Below are 13,239 nucleotides of genomic sequence, written 5' to 3' on the forward strand. Positions count from 1 at the left end.
TGTTCAGCATACGTGAAAAGCCTCTTGGTGTTATTTTAGTGCACGAACAGACACGCGGAGATAATCCACACTCTGGCTTTTTCTGCCACAGATCGTAGCGTTGGACACAAGAACAGGATCGAGGTTATGAAGTGGAACAACACTGGGCAAACTAAACATGGCTTAAAAAAAAACCAAACAAACAGCAACATGAGATGTGTTTGATTGAACCAGGTCACACTCAGTGATTAGGGATTACTAATCCCTAATCTCTTATTATAACATACAAGGGTTCTTTTAAGAAAGAACGTTTGGTTGGAAACGTTATTGAACAGATTGTTATTCTGACGCCAGTTTAAAAAATAAAGGATGAAGATGGTTTGGAAATAAAGGAGAGTGAGATTATAGGCCAAAATTTAGGCTCCAAGATTAAAGAAAACAATAAGAAAAATGAAAACAAGAAAATATGAAAACTTTTGCTGTAAATTAATATAAACTTAAACCAAGATACAACAGGTGTCAGTGTTTCAGCTCAGAACTGTTCTTAGGTTCTAGAAGGTTCAGACTAGTTGGTCCTGGTCTGTTAATATCTTTTCAGTGATCCATTACAGATTTACAGAGAATTTAGTGAAAAAAATATTTACTGGGGACAATAAAGTAGTTAAATAGCAACAGGTTCTTGATCTTTACTCCATGTTTTGGTTCGGCACAAACTGTACTGTGATCATGGACCACCTGTCAATCACATACTGTACGTCATCAAATATTGTTTATTATCTGACTCATTAATAATCATCATCATCGTCGTCATCATTATTTTAGTGATGACGTGGAGGCCACACGTGGCTCCGTCTAATTAAATCAACTAATGAACAACATTAACAATGACAACTTTACAGGTGTGTTTACGTCACGTCCACAGCAGGGTTGGTGAACAGTCATGCGCAGAAAACATAAAACTGCACAAGAGAGTCGACTTTTATTTGTTCATATGTTGGTCATGCTGTTGTTTACCACTAGTTTAGTCACAGTGTCGTGTTTACGCGGCTGGTGTTGACAAAACAAATCTTCAGGTACGATGTAAACAAATTGAAAGAACGTTATTTTTTGGGAGATTAAAGTGTATATTCTTCAAATTTCCACCTGAAGTATCTGTGCGCGCCCCCGTTTGTTTATATAAATTGCCCGTTTGTCTTTCACTCACCCACGACACGATGCGGATGATGGTCTGAGGTTGCTGGATGAAGGTGACGGGGTCGAAGGCTCCTCCGGCTTTCCCGGCCCCATATGCCTGCATCCCCTCCATGGTCCTCCTCCTCTTCCTCTGGTCCTCCTCTCCTCTCCTGTCCTGTCCTCCCCGCTGCAGCGGAGGCGCAGGGTGTGTGTACGTAAAGCTGGGAGAGCGACTCCTCCGGATCTGCCTCCTGCTGCGACCTCTTCTCTTCTAATCTCTGCTTCTTCTAAGGAAGGTTGATGCCTTCTTCTCCTCGGCTCCTTGACGCACGGCTTCTGTTTCCCTTTTTCCAATTTAACCTCTAAAATCCCCCCCCCCTGTCCTCCTCGGTGACTGGGCAGAGGAGCTAATGTTTTGGTGATGCTCTCTCCGAGCGCAGGAGCCGGTGTTGATGGTGTGCTTGTGTACGCGCCTCAGGACAGGCGCTTACACGCGCACGCGGGCGTATTCACCACGCAACGGGGGCGTGTACGCTGAAGTGACGGGGCGGCCACGCGCCTGTGCTCACAGGTGGTCACGCGCCATCACATTTTTTTCCACGAGGGATTTTTATCCCCCGAGTTCAAACAACAGGCATGACAAAGAGACGATACGGAGTCCGTTGCACAAAGCAGGGTTTTGTTACATGCACATTAGCAGGCTGAAGCGACACAAATTGTAATGTTTTAGGTGACGTCATTGCAGCTTCAAAAAGTCCCCTTTCACAGCTGCACGGACAGAAAAACGGTCCTATTTTTGGCTGTTTCCCCATTCACGAGAAACCACACAGTAATACAGAAACCTAAAACTGTTCTATTTTTGAAAGATCTTTTATTTACATATAAACACCACTTTATTTACTCACAATGGGAAAAAAAAGGATTTAATGGCGCTTACTCACATGACCACTTTATTTACTCAAAATGAAAAGGATTTAATGGCGCTTACTCACATTTATTTATGAAACACTGCAAGTTATGGTAAAAGTGATGTTTCTGTTAACTTGGAGGTCCTTCTTTATTTTCTTATCTAATTATTTTGTTAATTTATCCGCGTAAAATACGCTAAATCAGGGAAGGGAAAATTATTTAATCCAACTGTGAAAATCAATTAGCTGTAAATTCGATGTTCTGGCTTTATTTTGAGATAATTCAGTGGAGGACGTCCATTACATTAATAGACGTCCAATAAATAACAAATCTGATTATACGCTCATTGGCCTAAACTGCTGCATGGATCATCGAAAGAGACTCAGACATTAGATGATATTCTGCCCTAAAATAAATACCCTCAATTTGGGTCCAAAGGTTTCTCCTTAATTTATTTAGAGTATAATTTTAATATAATCTATAAAATGCACTTTATTTACCTATAATTTAACTATATCTGCTATTGCTTAATGCTAGCAATTAAAACAATTCGACAAAGAGATTGGATTGTTTAAAGTTTAAAATTGACCAGGTGTGAGCGAAAGGAAGCCTGTCAGACTTTCTAGAGGGATAAAAATTCCTGTACGCTACTCTGCTTACGTAATCGAAAACAGCAAATAGCAATTGTCCCTTGTTTATTACGGCGATATTGCTTGGACCAATCAAATAGCTCTGTGACTGGTTGCTATGAGACGCGATGTGTACATGTCGCAGCTAAGCAACATTTGTTCCATCGAACAAGTTCATAGAGCGTTTTCAGAATCGAAAGGTTAACGTAAAACAATTTGAAAATATCGTCTGTAATGGTGAAACTAAGAGCAAGATGCCTGGTCGTAGGTTAGTTATTTTTTTTCTAATTATTTGTATACTTACCGGACAATAGCTCTAAATAAGCTAATGCTAACTAAGCAACATTACCTTAGACCTCTATGTGTAATTTTCTTAGCTACAAATACATTTAGAAAAGCTAACAATTTAGTAATAAGAAAATGCTGCTGTCGGAAGAATCGTCACATAATACAAGTCACCACGTGTACGTTTTATACACTTCAATAACGTCGCTGCTAAATAGTTTGTTACTATAACCTAACGACTGTAAATACGTTTGTTTTGGAAACAAACCAGAAGTATTTTTATTCACGTATAGTTTGACTGGATTAAAAAAAATCCTACATTCAGACGAGAGCTCCCTTATAAACAATATAATACTGATCATTGTTTTTTAAATCTCTGTGTGTGTGTGTGTGTGTAATCGAAAGAGACTCAGACATTAGATGATATTCTGACCTAAAATAAATACCCTCAATTTGGGTCCAAAGGTTTCTCCTTAATTTATTTAGAGTATAATTTTAATATAATCTATAAAATGCACTTTATTTACCTATAATTTAACTATATCTGCTATTGCTTCATGCTAGCAATTAAAACAATGGATTCGACAAAGAGATTGGATTGTTTAAAGTTTAAAATTGACCAGGTGTGAGCGAAAGGAAGCCTGTCAGACTTTCCAGAGGGATAAAAATCCCTGTACGCTACTCTGCTTACGTAATCGAAAACAGCAAATAGCAATTGTCCCTTGTTTATTACGGCGATATTGCTTGGACCAATCAAATAGCTCTGTGACTGGTTGCTATGAGACGCGATGTGTACATGTCGCAGCTAAGCAACATTTGTTCCATCGAACAAGTTCATAGAGCGTTTTCAGAATCGAAAGGTTAACGTAAAACAATTTGAAAATATCGTCTGTAATGGTGAAACTAAGGGCAAGATGCCTGGTCGTAGGTTAGTTATTTTTTTCTAATTATTTGTATGCTTACCGGACAATAGCTCTAAATAAGCTAATGCTAACTAAGCAACATTACCTTAGACCTCTATGTGTAATTTTCTTAGTTACAAATACATTTAAAAAAGCTAACAATTTAGTAATAAGAAAATGCTGCTGTCGGAAGAATCGTCACATAACACAAGTCACCACGTGTACGTTTTATACACTTCAATAACGTCGCTGCTAAATAGTTTGTTACCATAACCTAACGACTGTAAATACGTTTGTTTTGGAAACAAACCAGAAGTATTTTTATTCACGTATAGTTTGACTGGTGTAAAAAAAATCCTACATTCAGACGACCCTTATAAACAATATAATACTGATAATTGTTTTTTAAATCTTTGTGTGTGTGTGTGTGTGTGTGTAGGAGATGCTGCGGTGGGGAAAACTGCGCTCTCTCACTTGTTCAACAGTGACGGTTCTCTCTTCCAGAAGAACTACAGCATGGTAAGAGGAGTTGATGCAGGAGTATTACAGTTTTACACTGAAGTGTACTTCATACTGTATTAAGTACTAGAATCACCATTAACCCTATTATTTCCTTTTTCTGTCTGTTTCCTGGGTGCAGTAAAATGCAGTGTTTGGTGTAATCAGTAGGCTCTAAATTTCCTTAACAAAAAAAATAAAAATAAATTCAATAAAACATCATACATCAGTAATACTACAGTATCTGTGAGCACTGAAAGGGACCTGCAGAGTGCACTGAACTATTCTCTGTAGTGAAACAATTTATATTCACATCAGACAATCATAACAGAGCAGTCAGTTGTAAAGCACTCGGTTGAGGGGATAAAGGGATTTTGTTGTTCACTGTTGCAAAGACTGGCCACAGTTTTTTACAGTACAGTGTTTTAACATTCAGTGTGGGTAACTAAGCACCGGGCTTAAAGGAGCAAATCCTGGGTCTGTCTCACAGCCTGCCCAGGATACATCCAGTACAGGAGCAGCAGATTTATGCCCACGCTGTGCAGTGTTTGTCATTAAGTTTATCTCTGCTTCCTGACACGGTGCCAGCAAATTTATCTGCAGATAAAAATTCTGACTTTTAAGCAAAAATTCCACCTTAGTACTGTTCAGATTTGCTCTTATTGAGATTTCCCAGAGAGAAACAAACCAGAGCAGGTTTAAGTTTAAATCTGTGCAATTAATGACTTAGTCTAAATCCCAGGAATTAGCAATGAATGACTTAGTCTAAATCCCAGGAATTAAAACTTGAACCAGGTGTTGATCGTCCCTGCGACGGTACTGTATCTGTCACGCCAACTCATGATCATGCACCGACGGCATCTGTCACGCCAACTCATGATCATGCAACGTAGTTACTCCCATGACTCCTGGAAAGCTTTTCAAGGACCTGTAGAGGTCTCGTTAATCTAGCGCAGGAATCACTGAAGTGCAAAACAGCATAGCGTGCCAATTACTGCTGACGCAGTGGAGGCTAATCTGCATTATTTATGCTAATCTGCATAAAGGAAAGAAGCGTGTCATTAACCTGGCTGGGTGATATATGGGGTCGCGGCTGCTCACCGATTCCCACTGTCAACGTACGCTGCTGACTGCACACATGCACCGCACATGCAAATGAATGCCTTCACTTGTCACAATCAATATATGGATCAGAGCAGCCTGTGGGAGCATTTATTTGTTACATTAACTCAGTTTACTATTAGGCTTTGCAGATGGTTAGGGTACAGCACCGGTTGGTGAGTACATTACTGGACAAGAGCCAAGTGTGTGGGTCCAAAGGTTTCTCCTTAATTTATTTAGAGTATAATTTTAATATAATCTATAAAATGCACTTTATTTACCTATAATTTAACTATATCTGCTATTGCTTAATGCTAGCAATTAAAACAATTCGACAAAGAGATTGGATTGTTTAAAGTTTAAAATTGACCAGGTGTGAGCGAAAGGAAGCCTGTCAGACTTTCTAGAGGGATAAAAATTCCTGTACGCTACTCTGCTTACGTAATCGAAAACAGCAAATAGCAATTGTCCCTTGTTTATTACGGCGATATTGCTTGGACCAATCAAATAGCTCTGTGACTGGTTGCTATGAGACGCGATGTGTACATGTCGCAGCTAAGCAACATTTGTTCCATCGAACAAGTTCATAGAGCGTTTTCAGAATCGAAAGGTTAACGTAAAACAATTTGAAAATATCGTCTGTAATGGTGAAACTAAGGGCAAGATGCCTGGTCGTAGGTTAGTTATTTTTTTCTAATTATTTGTATGCTTACCGGACAATAGCTCTAAATAAGCTAATGCTAACTAAGCAACATTACCTTAGACCTCTATGTGTAATTTTCTTAGTTACAAATACATTTAAAAAAGCTAACAATTTAGTAATAAGAAAATGCTGCTGTCGGAAGAATCGTCACATAATACAAGTCACCACGTGTACGTTTTATACACTTCAATAACGTCGCTGCTAAATAGTTTGTTACCATAACCTAACGACTGTAAATACGTTTGTTTTGGAAACAAACCAGAAGTATTTTTATTCACGTATAGTTTGACTGGATTAAAAAAAATCCTACATTCAGACGAGAGCTCCCTTATAAACAATATAATACTGATCATTGTTTTTTAAATCTCTGTGTGTGTGTGTGTGTGTAGGAGATGCTGCGGTGGGGAAAACTGCGCTCTCTCACTTATTCAACAGTGACGGTTCTCTCTTCCAGAAGAACTACAGCATGGTAAGAGGAGTTGATGCAGGAGTATTACAGTTTTACACTGAAGTGTACTTCATACTGTATTAAGTACTAGAATCACCATTAACCCTATTATTTCCTTTTTCTGTCTGTTTCCTGGGTGCAGTAAAATGCAGTGTTTGGTGTAATCAGTAGGCTCTAAATTTCCTTAACAAAAAAAATAAAAATAAATTCAATAAAACATCATACATCAGTAATACTACAGTATCTGTGAGCACTGAAAGGGACCTGCAGAGTGCACTGAACTATTCTCTGTAGTGAAACAATTTATATTCACATCAGACAATCATAACAGAGCAGTCAGTTGTAAAGCACTCGGTTGAGGGGATAAAGGGATTTTGTTGTTCACTGTTGCAAAGACTGGCCACAGTTTTTTACAGTACAGTGTTTTAACATTCAGTGTGGGTAACTAAGCACCGGGCTTAAAGGAGCAAATCCTGGGTCTGTCTCACAGCCTGCCCAGGATACATCCAGTACAGGAGCAGCAGATTTATGCCCACGCTGTGCAGTGTTTGTCATTAAGTTTATCTCTGCTTCCTGACACGGTGCCAGCAAATTTATCTGCAGATAAAAATTCTGACTTTTAAGCAAAAATTCCACCTTAGTACTGTTCAGATTTGCTCTTACCGAGATTTCCCAGAGAGAAACAAACCAGAGCAGGTTTAAGTTTAAATCTGTGCAATTAATGACTTAGTCTAAATCCCAGGAATTAAAACTTGAACCAGGTGTTGATCGTCCCTCCGACGGCATCTGTCACGCCAACTCATGATCATGCAACGTAGTTACTCCCATGACTCCTGGAAAGCTTTTCAAGGACCTGTAGAGGTCTCGTTAATCTAGCGCAGGAATCACTGAAGTGCAAAACAGCATAGCGTGCCAATTACTGCTGACGCAGTGGAGGCTAATCTGCATTATTTATGCTAATCTGCATAAAGGAAAGAAGCGTGTCATTAACCTGGCTGGGTGATATATGGGGTCGCGGCTGCTCACCGATTCCCACTGTCAACGTACGCTGCTGACTGCACACATGCACCGCACATGCAAATGAATGCCTTCACTTGTCACAATCAATATATGGATCAGAGCAGCCTGTGGGAGCATTTATTTGTTACATTAACTCAGTTTACTATTAGGCTTTGCAGATGGTTAGGGTACAGCACCGGTTGGTGAGTACATTACTGGACAAGAGCCAAGTGTGAGTGTGTGTGTGTGTAGTGTGTGTGAGTGTGTGTGCGTGTTGTTCAGCTCCTGCTGTGTCGGCAGTATGGGTGGTTCTGAAGTGACAGCAGTGTCGATAATTAATACAGCAGGATTCCCAAAAGCCACCAGAACAGGTACTTAACAAGTGCACTCGGCCGGTGCTGGGTTCTCCACTGCGTCTGCTCTCACACTTCCTTGTTTGCGACGCTGCGTTCGCAGGTCTGGTCATGTTGGAAACAGTGGAGCTTCAGTACCACAGAATGTTCTAATTTGCGCGACCTATAGCATTGGTATTACGTTAAAATGACAAGGCGGGCTGTGAGAGAATCGCACGTCTCGACCCCGTGTCCACCGAGTCCTGCTTTATTAACTGTGAAAGAAAAAAGTCCATCGCAGAGGACCGGTCCTGGTCTCTTTTGTTGCTATGCAACCACTCCCTACAGCTTCCCACAGTTTGGCTTTACATTTATCAAAATGAATCCTGTTTTTCTTTAGCAGTTTGTATTGGCGATACGATACGTATCACGATACAGGGACGACGATATGATATATTGCGATACAATAGGCACGATAATGTATTGAGTTTTTTTTTTCAAACAGTGTGATCCTAGTCTGAGACTCTGTTCCATCTGAACATCAGTTCCTAACTCTGGAACAGAGGGATCTACATTTGGAATCACTAGAGAAGAAAGAAAAGAAGAAGAACATGAACCAACACCAGGAATATTGGACTGTTAAAAATGAAAAAAAAAAATCAACACAGTGCTGTAGAAAATCGATATATTGTGAAGAGAAATATTGTGATATTTCAATGATATTGTTTTTGTTGCTCTTCAGTTGTAATTAAGTAGCAGTTTATCGAGCTTTGGACGATCCAACTGGGAGAGTGACGTCTTAAAGGTCGTGCTCTACGGAAAAGGAGAAAAAAGTAAAGTTCTATTAAGTTTCCAGATAGATTTCCAACTATTTTGCATCTTGGTGTCTCCCCCTTGTGGAAATGTATAAGAATGCAGGTCTCTGACACTTCCAAAATTAGCAATCAGCCAACTGCCAACGTGCAGCCACCCACCATGACAGTCAGAGTTGGAAGTGAGTGTAGAGAAAGAAACATGGATGATATTTATATATTTATAACGACAGGAGCAGCTGCGAAATTCACAAATATACGCAGCTAGATTTTAGTGTTTTTTCTTACTTCCATTTAGTCCGTCGGCCGACCGTCAAAGTGGTCCCTGACATTCTTCAACTTTTGATTTTGAAAGGTAGATAAAGGCCTTTCTGCTCACGTCGTCCTTTGAAAATGTCAGATGGCCCGTTAGCAATATTCCAAGCTTATTTGTTACTAATAGGCCCTCATTGACATTCCAGGGAGAGGCTTCCGATGCATCACGGCAGCTCATTACACTGCTCCTGAGCCAGGCCACTACTGCAACTCTGTGTTTCGTGTGCGTCCCAGCGGGCACTTGTTATGAACTGCTGCAGATGAATGCTGATCTGGAATAGTTTGCGCGCGTTCGTTGTAATTCACAGTGTGGGAAAAGTGCATCTTTCCAAGGTTCTGGTCCCCGGCATTTGCCATGCTCACTTAAGTGTGAGCTCAGGAGATCAGATCAATTTGGAGTTTGTTGCTGATGCGAAGAATCCTTAAGTGGCCTCCTCAAGGTCACCACTGAACTCCTACCACGGGACGCCGCAGTCCGCAGCCATCCAGTCCACTTAGGACCGCCTCTGATCTGGTGCCTGCTGAAGAATGTGCACCTGTGACAAGTGCAGATTTATTCCGTCCTTGCTACAATCTCTGCTTGACGTCTATCATTTACAAAGAAAAACTGCCGTGTCCTCCGTTTCCCCTGCGTTAATTAGAAATAAATCTCGGCCGCTCGCCGCACATCTGCAGCCGCTGCAGATTTGGTTTGGTTTTGTGCATAATGACACGCGACAAAAGAGAGAGTAATTATATGGTTTTTCTAAACAATCGAATTCACACATGGGCCAAACAACATGGTAACTATGGCAACTCATACAGGGGTTAGTACAGGTAAACAGATATCGGAATCGGAAATTAAGTGACAACACAATGGTTAGTACAGGTAAACAATATCGGCATATCGGATCTTGGCAAAAAGTTAACACTGGACCGGCATATTGGATCTTGGCAAAAAGTTAACACTGGACATCCCTAAACAACGACTTCCTGTTTGTGTTTTGTTTCCAGACAACTGGAGTGGAGCTGCTGATGAAATGTGTGAACATCCCAGACACCAGTGACAGCGTGGTGAGTCCAGACGTTTGGCTTACGATGGTTTTTGAACATGTAATGAATTCCATCTGAATCTATAAACTGTCCCCCAACCATATTTGAACGTTTCTCCTCCAGGAGCTCTACATCCTGGACTCTGCAGGGAAGGAGGCGTTAGTGGACGGCTGTGAGAAAATGGTGAGGGTTTTTCACACTCAGTCATTTTTCTTTTAGTTCAAAAGTTAAACTTCCTGTACGTCTTTTTCCTCCACAGTGGGGGGAGCCGTCTCTGCTGTGTCTGGTTTTCGATCTGACCAACAAGCAGTCGTTCACCAACTGCAGCCGCTGGATGGAACGAGTCCGAGTCTGTAATAAAGGTTTTCACATCCCAGGTGAAAAACACGGAGTCAATGGTCGAGAAGTTAGGCTAAAAAATATCCACCTGAACAGGCTAGGAAAATCCTTCTTCACTTCTACCAAATCTGGAAGAGGAAGATACTTTATACTTTATCTTTTAAATCGCCTTTTTCTTATTGGTCGTTACAAAAGTAATTACAGAAGTTTTTACACTTTTTTTTAGCGTTTTTGGCTTTAAGGAAATCTTCTTGGTTTAGGTGTGGCACTTTTCAGTAGCAGCATTTTGAGGGTGTATGGTGCCCTCTTGTGGCCATAAATGAATGAGCTTATATTTTGATATATTAAAGCTACTCACAAAAGTGAGACTTATAGTACGAAAAATACGGTTTTATGAATTTTTTTTGTCCATCTCGACAAACTCGCCTTTACAAGTGACGACATTTTTCTGACATCTGTGTTTCAGGAGTACTGGTGGGCAACAAGTCCGACCTGACCTCCAGAAGAGAAGTGGAAGCATCTGCAGCCCAAGAATGGGCCCAGAACCAGGGGTTGGAGTACTGCGAGACGTCAGCTGTGAGTGTCGTTCAGTGACGATCTTAACCTGTGGTCGTCCGACCTGACGGTCACACTGGAGACGTTCACATGTTGGTGGAAGATGTTTAAAAATAGAACGATTTATTTTAGTTCAGTTCAGTTTGGTTTGGTTCAGTTTGGTTCAGTTTGGTGTCACATCAGAGACGTGCAGCGACATGAATCATTAATGTTTGTCCTTGTTTGTCTCCTGCAGAAGGAGATGGAGAACTGTGACGCTCCGCTCCGTGGTTTAGCCCGAGCCTTTCACTCTCTGTACCATGAACGCCGGGAGGCCATCCAGAACCTGAGCCTGGGCTAAAAAAAAAAACAACTCTTTTTTTGGACTCAAAGTGAGACAATTACAGGAAGTGACATCATGATCGATGCTAAGTGCACTTGAACAGAAAACACGAAACTACGGCACAAACACATCACAGGTGTCTCTACAAACAGAGCTGATCAGTGCAGTACCAGACATCTCCACCAGGTTCTCATTGTCACTGACCTTCCAGAACTTTCCAGGTTTGATCTGAGAAAAGACAGACTGAAGATTAAAACCCCAGTCCTGTGATTTTATGATTCCATATTTTCTTATTCAAATAACACACACACACACACACACACAGGTGTGTGAAACGACCGCGGGCCACTTCCTGTGGAGGACGGAGAGCGGTGGCTGCGTCTTATTGCTTTTTTAATATCCCCCTCATATGGAGGCGAGTCATCTCTGATATCTTGAAAATAAAATAAAAGAAAAAAAGAAGGAGGTCTGACTTCATTTGTGCGTCTCCCTGACACCATCAGTCACCGCGGCCGTCTGAACGCCGCCGCCTGCTGCCGTCGTCAGGATTCGACACACGTTCGGCGCCGACCACAACAAACACCTGCTGTTCTACTTTTAGCCACATGAGAGGGCAGGAGCGGCCGCTGCTGCAGAGGAGGAGGAGGAGGAGGAGGAAGAAGCAGCAGCAGGTGATGGAGGTCAAGGGAGGTCAACGTCTTCCTGACTGCCCCTGAACGCAGCACGATTGTTCCTACAGTTTTAAGTCGAGCAAACAGGATCAGCAGTGAATCAGAGCAGGATTTGATCAACTCTAAATAAATTATGAATGACATCAATCCATGTTTTCTCCTCTGTTTTCATGCAAATAAGAACAAATATATTAGATATTTATTATTATTATTTATTCATACTTAATGAAATAATAATATAAAAAATATCCTGAACATGAAGTTTTTGTTTTTTAAATTGATCAAGTGGGTCGGATCGAACACCCCAGTGGGCCGATTTTGGCCCCGGGGCCTTATGTTTGCCTGGCATAAAACAACTCCAATTGTTGAATTTTGTTGGGTCTTTGAACTTCATTATTTCATGTATGTAGTTTAGAGTCAAAAAGTTCCCAGACAGATTTTAAAGTTAAAAACAAGTTGAAACTCGTCTCTCAGGCATCACTTACGTCTCTAATTATTTCATTGCCAAGTTTAATTTAATCAAGTTCTTCATCCATCCAAACAACAGACAGTTGTTTGAATCAGAGCCAACATCAAATTTTTTTAACCAAATCTGTGGAGACTGAAGCCTGGCAACACGTCCTGATTCAGCTCCTGCACATTTTTGTCTTTGGCAGAATTGTAGAGTTAAAAAAATAAATAAATAAAAATACAAAACCCAGTTCTTACTACTGTATGTTCCAAAAAAAAAAAGAGTCTGAAACTCCAGACCTCCGACGACTCCAAGTTCAAGTTACAACTCGAGGAAATCCACACAAATCGATCGATCCCTGATTTTCCTGAGGTGCAGCAGGGAGTTAGCTCAGCAAATGTCGTTTGGATTACTGCGTTCCACTGAGAATACTAATGCAGTACTCTGTGTATTTTAACCTGGTCAGTTTTTCTTCTACTGTTTCGTTCACATATTTACGTCAAAAAACAATTCAAACGTCACCTCGTCCACTCTGTCGGCCTGAGACACACACGAGGAATAAATCTGATTTCCCAGCGTTCCTGAACACATCATTAAGATGAGACAAAGGAACAGTTTGTTACCTGGTGAGAAAGAGTCCACAGTTTTCCACTCGTTCAAGAGTTTTGACCTTTGGTCCGTTGTGCACTTCCTGTGTCTCAGTCATGGACTTCCTGTGTCTCCATCATAGACTTCCTGTGTCTCCATCATAGACTTCCTGTGTCTCCATCATAGACTTCCTGTG

The 13,239-nt window shown here is 40.9% G+C and overlaps 2 protein-coding genes across 4 annotated transcripts in view; one reads left to right on the plus strand and one right to left on the minus strand.

Moving 5' to 3' along the window:
- syngr1b (synaptogyrin 1b) overlaps positions 1–1,900 on the minus strand; it is a 16,017-nt gene extending 14,117 nt beyond the window's left edge. The window contains exon 1 of the mRNA XM_017035583.2: positions 1,184–1,900. Coding sequence (XP_016891072.1) covers positions 1,184–1,285 — 102 coding nt within the window. The 5' untranslated portion in view covers positions 1,286–1,900. The remainder of the gene's footprint in view (positions 1–1,183) is intronic.
- Positions 1,901–2,792: 892 nt separating this feature from the next.
- ift27 (intraflagellar transport 27 homolog (Chlamydomonas)) lies at positions 2,793–11,360 on the plus strand. 3 transcript variants are annotated; one of them, XM_008316526.3, is made up of 7 exons: positions 2,793–2,958; positions 4,317–4,396; positions 10,079–10,138; positions 10,241–10,300; positions 10,377–10,494; positions 10,923–11,032; positions 11,247–11,360. In XM_008316526.3, the coding sequence occupies exons 1-7, from the start codon at positions 2,925–2,927 to the stop codon at positions 11,349–11,351; spliced, it is 567 nt and encodes a 188-aa protein (XP_008314748.1). In that variant the 5' UTR covers positions 2,793–2,924; the 3' UTR covers positions 11,352–11,360. The 3 variants fall into 3 exon arrangements, with proteins under 3 accessions (XP_008314748.1, XP_008314747.1, XP_008314746.1); XM_008316525.3 differs by lacking the exon at positions 2,793–2,958 and adding an exon at positions 3,739–3,903; XM_008316524.3 differs by lacking the exons at positions 2,793–2,958; positions 4,317–4,396 and adding exons at positions 5,991–6,154; positions 6,569–6,648.
- The last annotated feature ends 1,879 nt before the right edge of the window (positions 11,361–13,239 follow it).

The sequence above is a fragment of the Cynoglossus semilaevis genome, chromosome 9 (assembly GCF_000523025.1).
Source record: "Cynoglossus semilaevis isolate Cse_v1.0 chromosome 9, Cse_v1.0, whole genome shotgun sequence".
Taxonomy (NCBI): Eukaryota; Metazoa; Chordata; class Actinopteri; order Pleuronectiformes; family Cynoglossidae; genus Cynoglossus; species Cynoglossus semilaevis.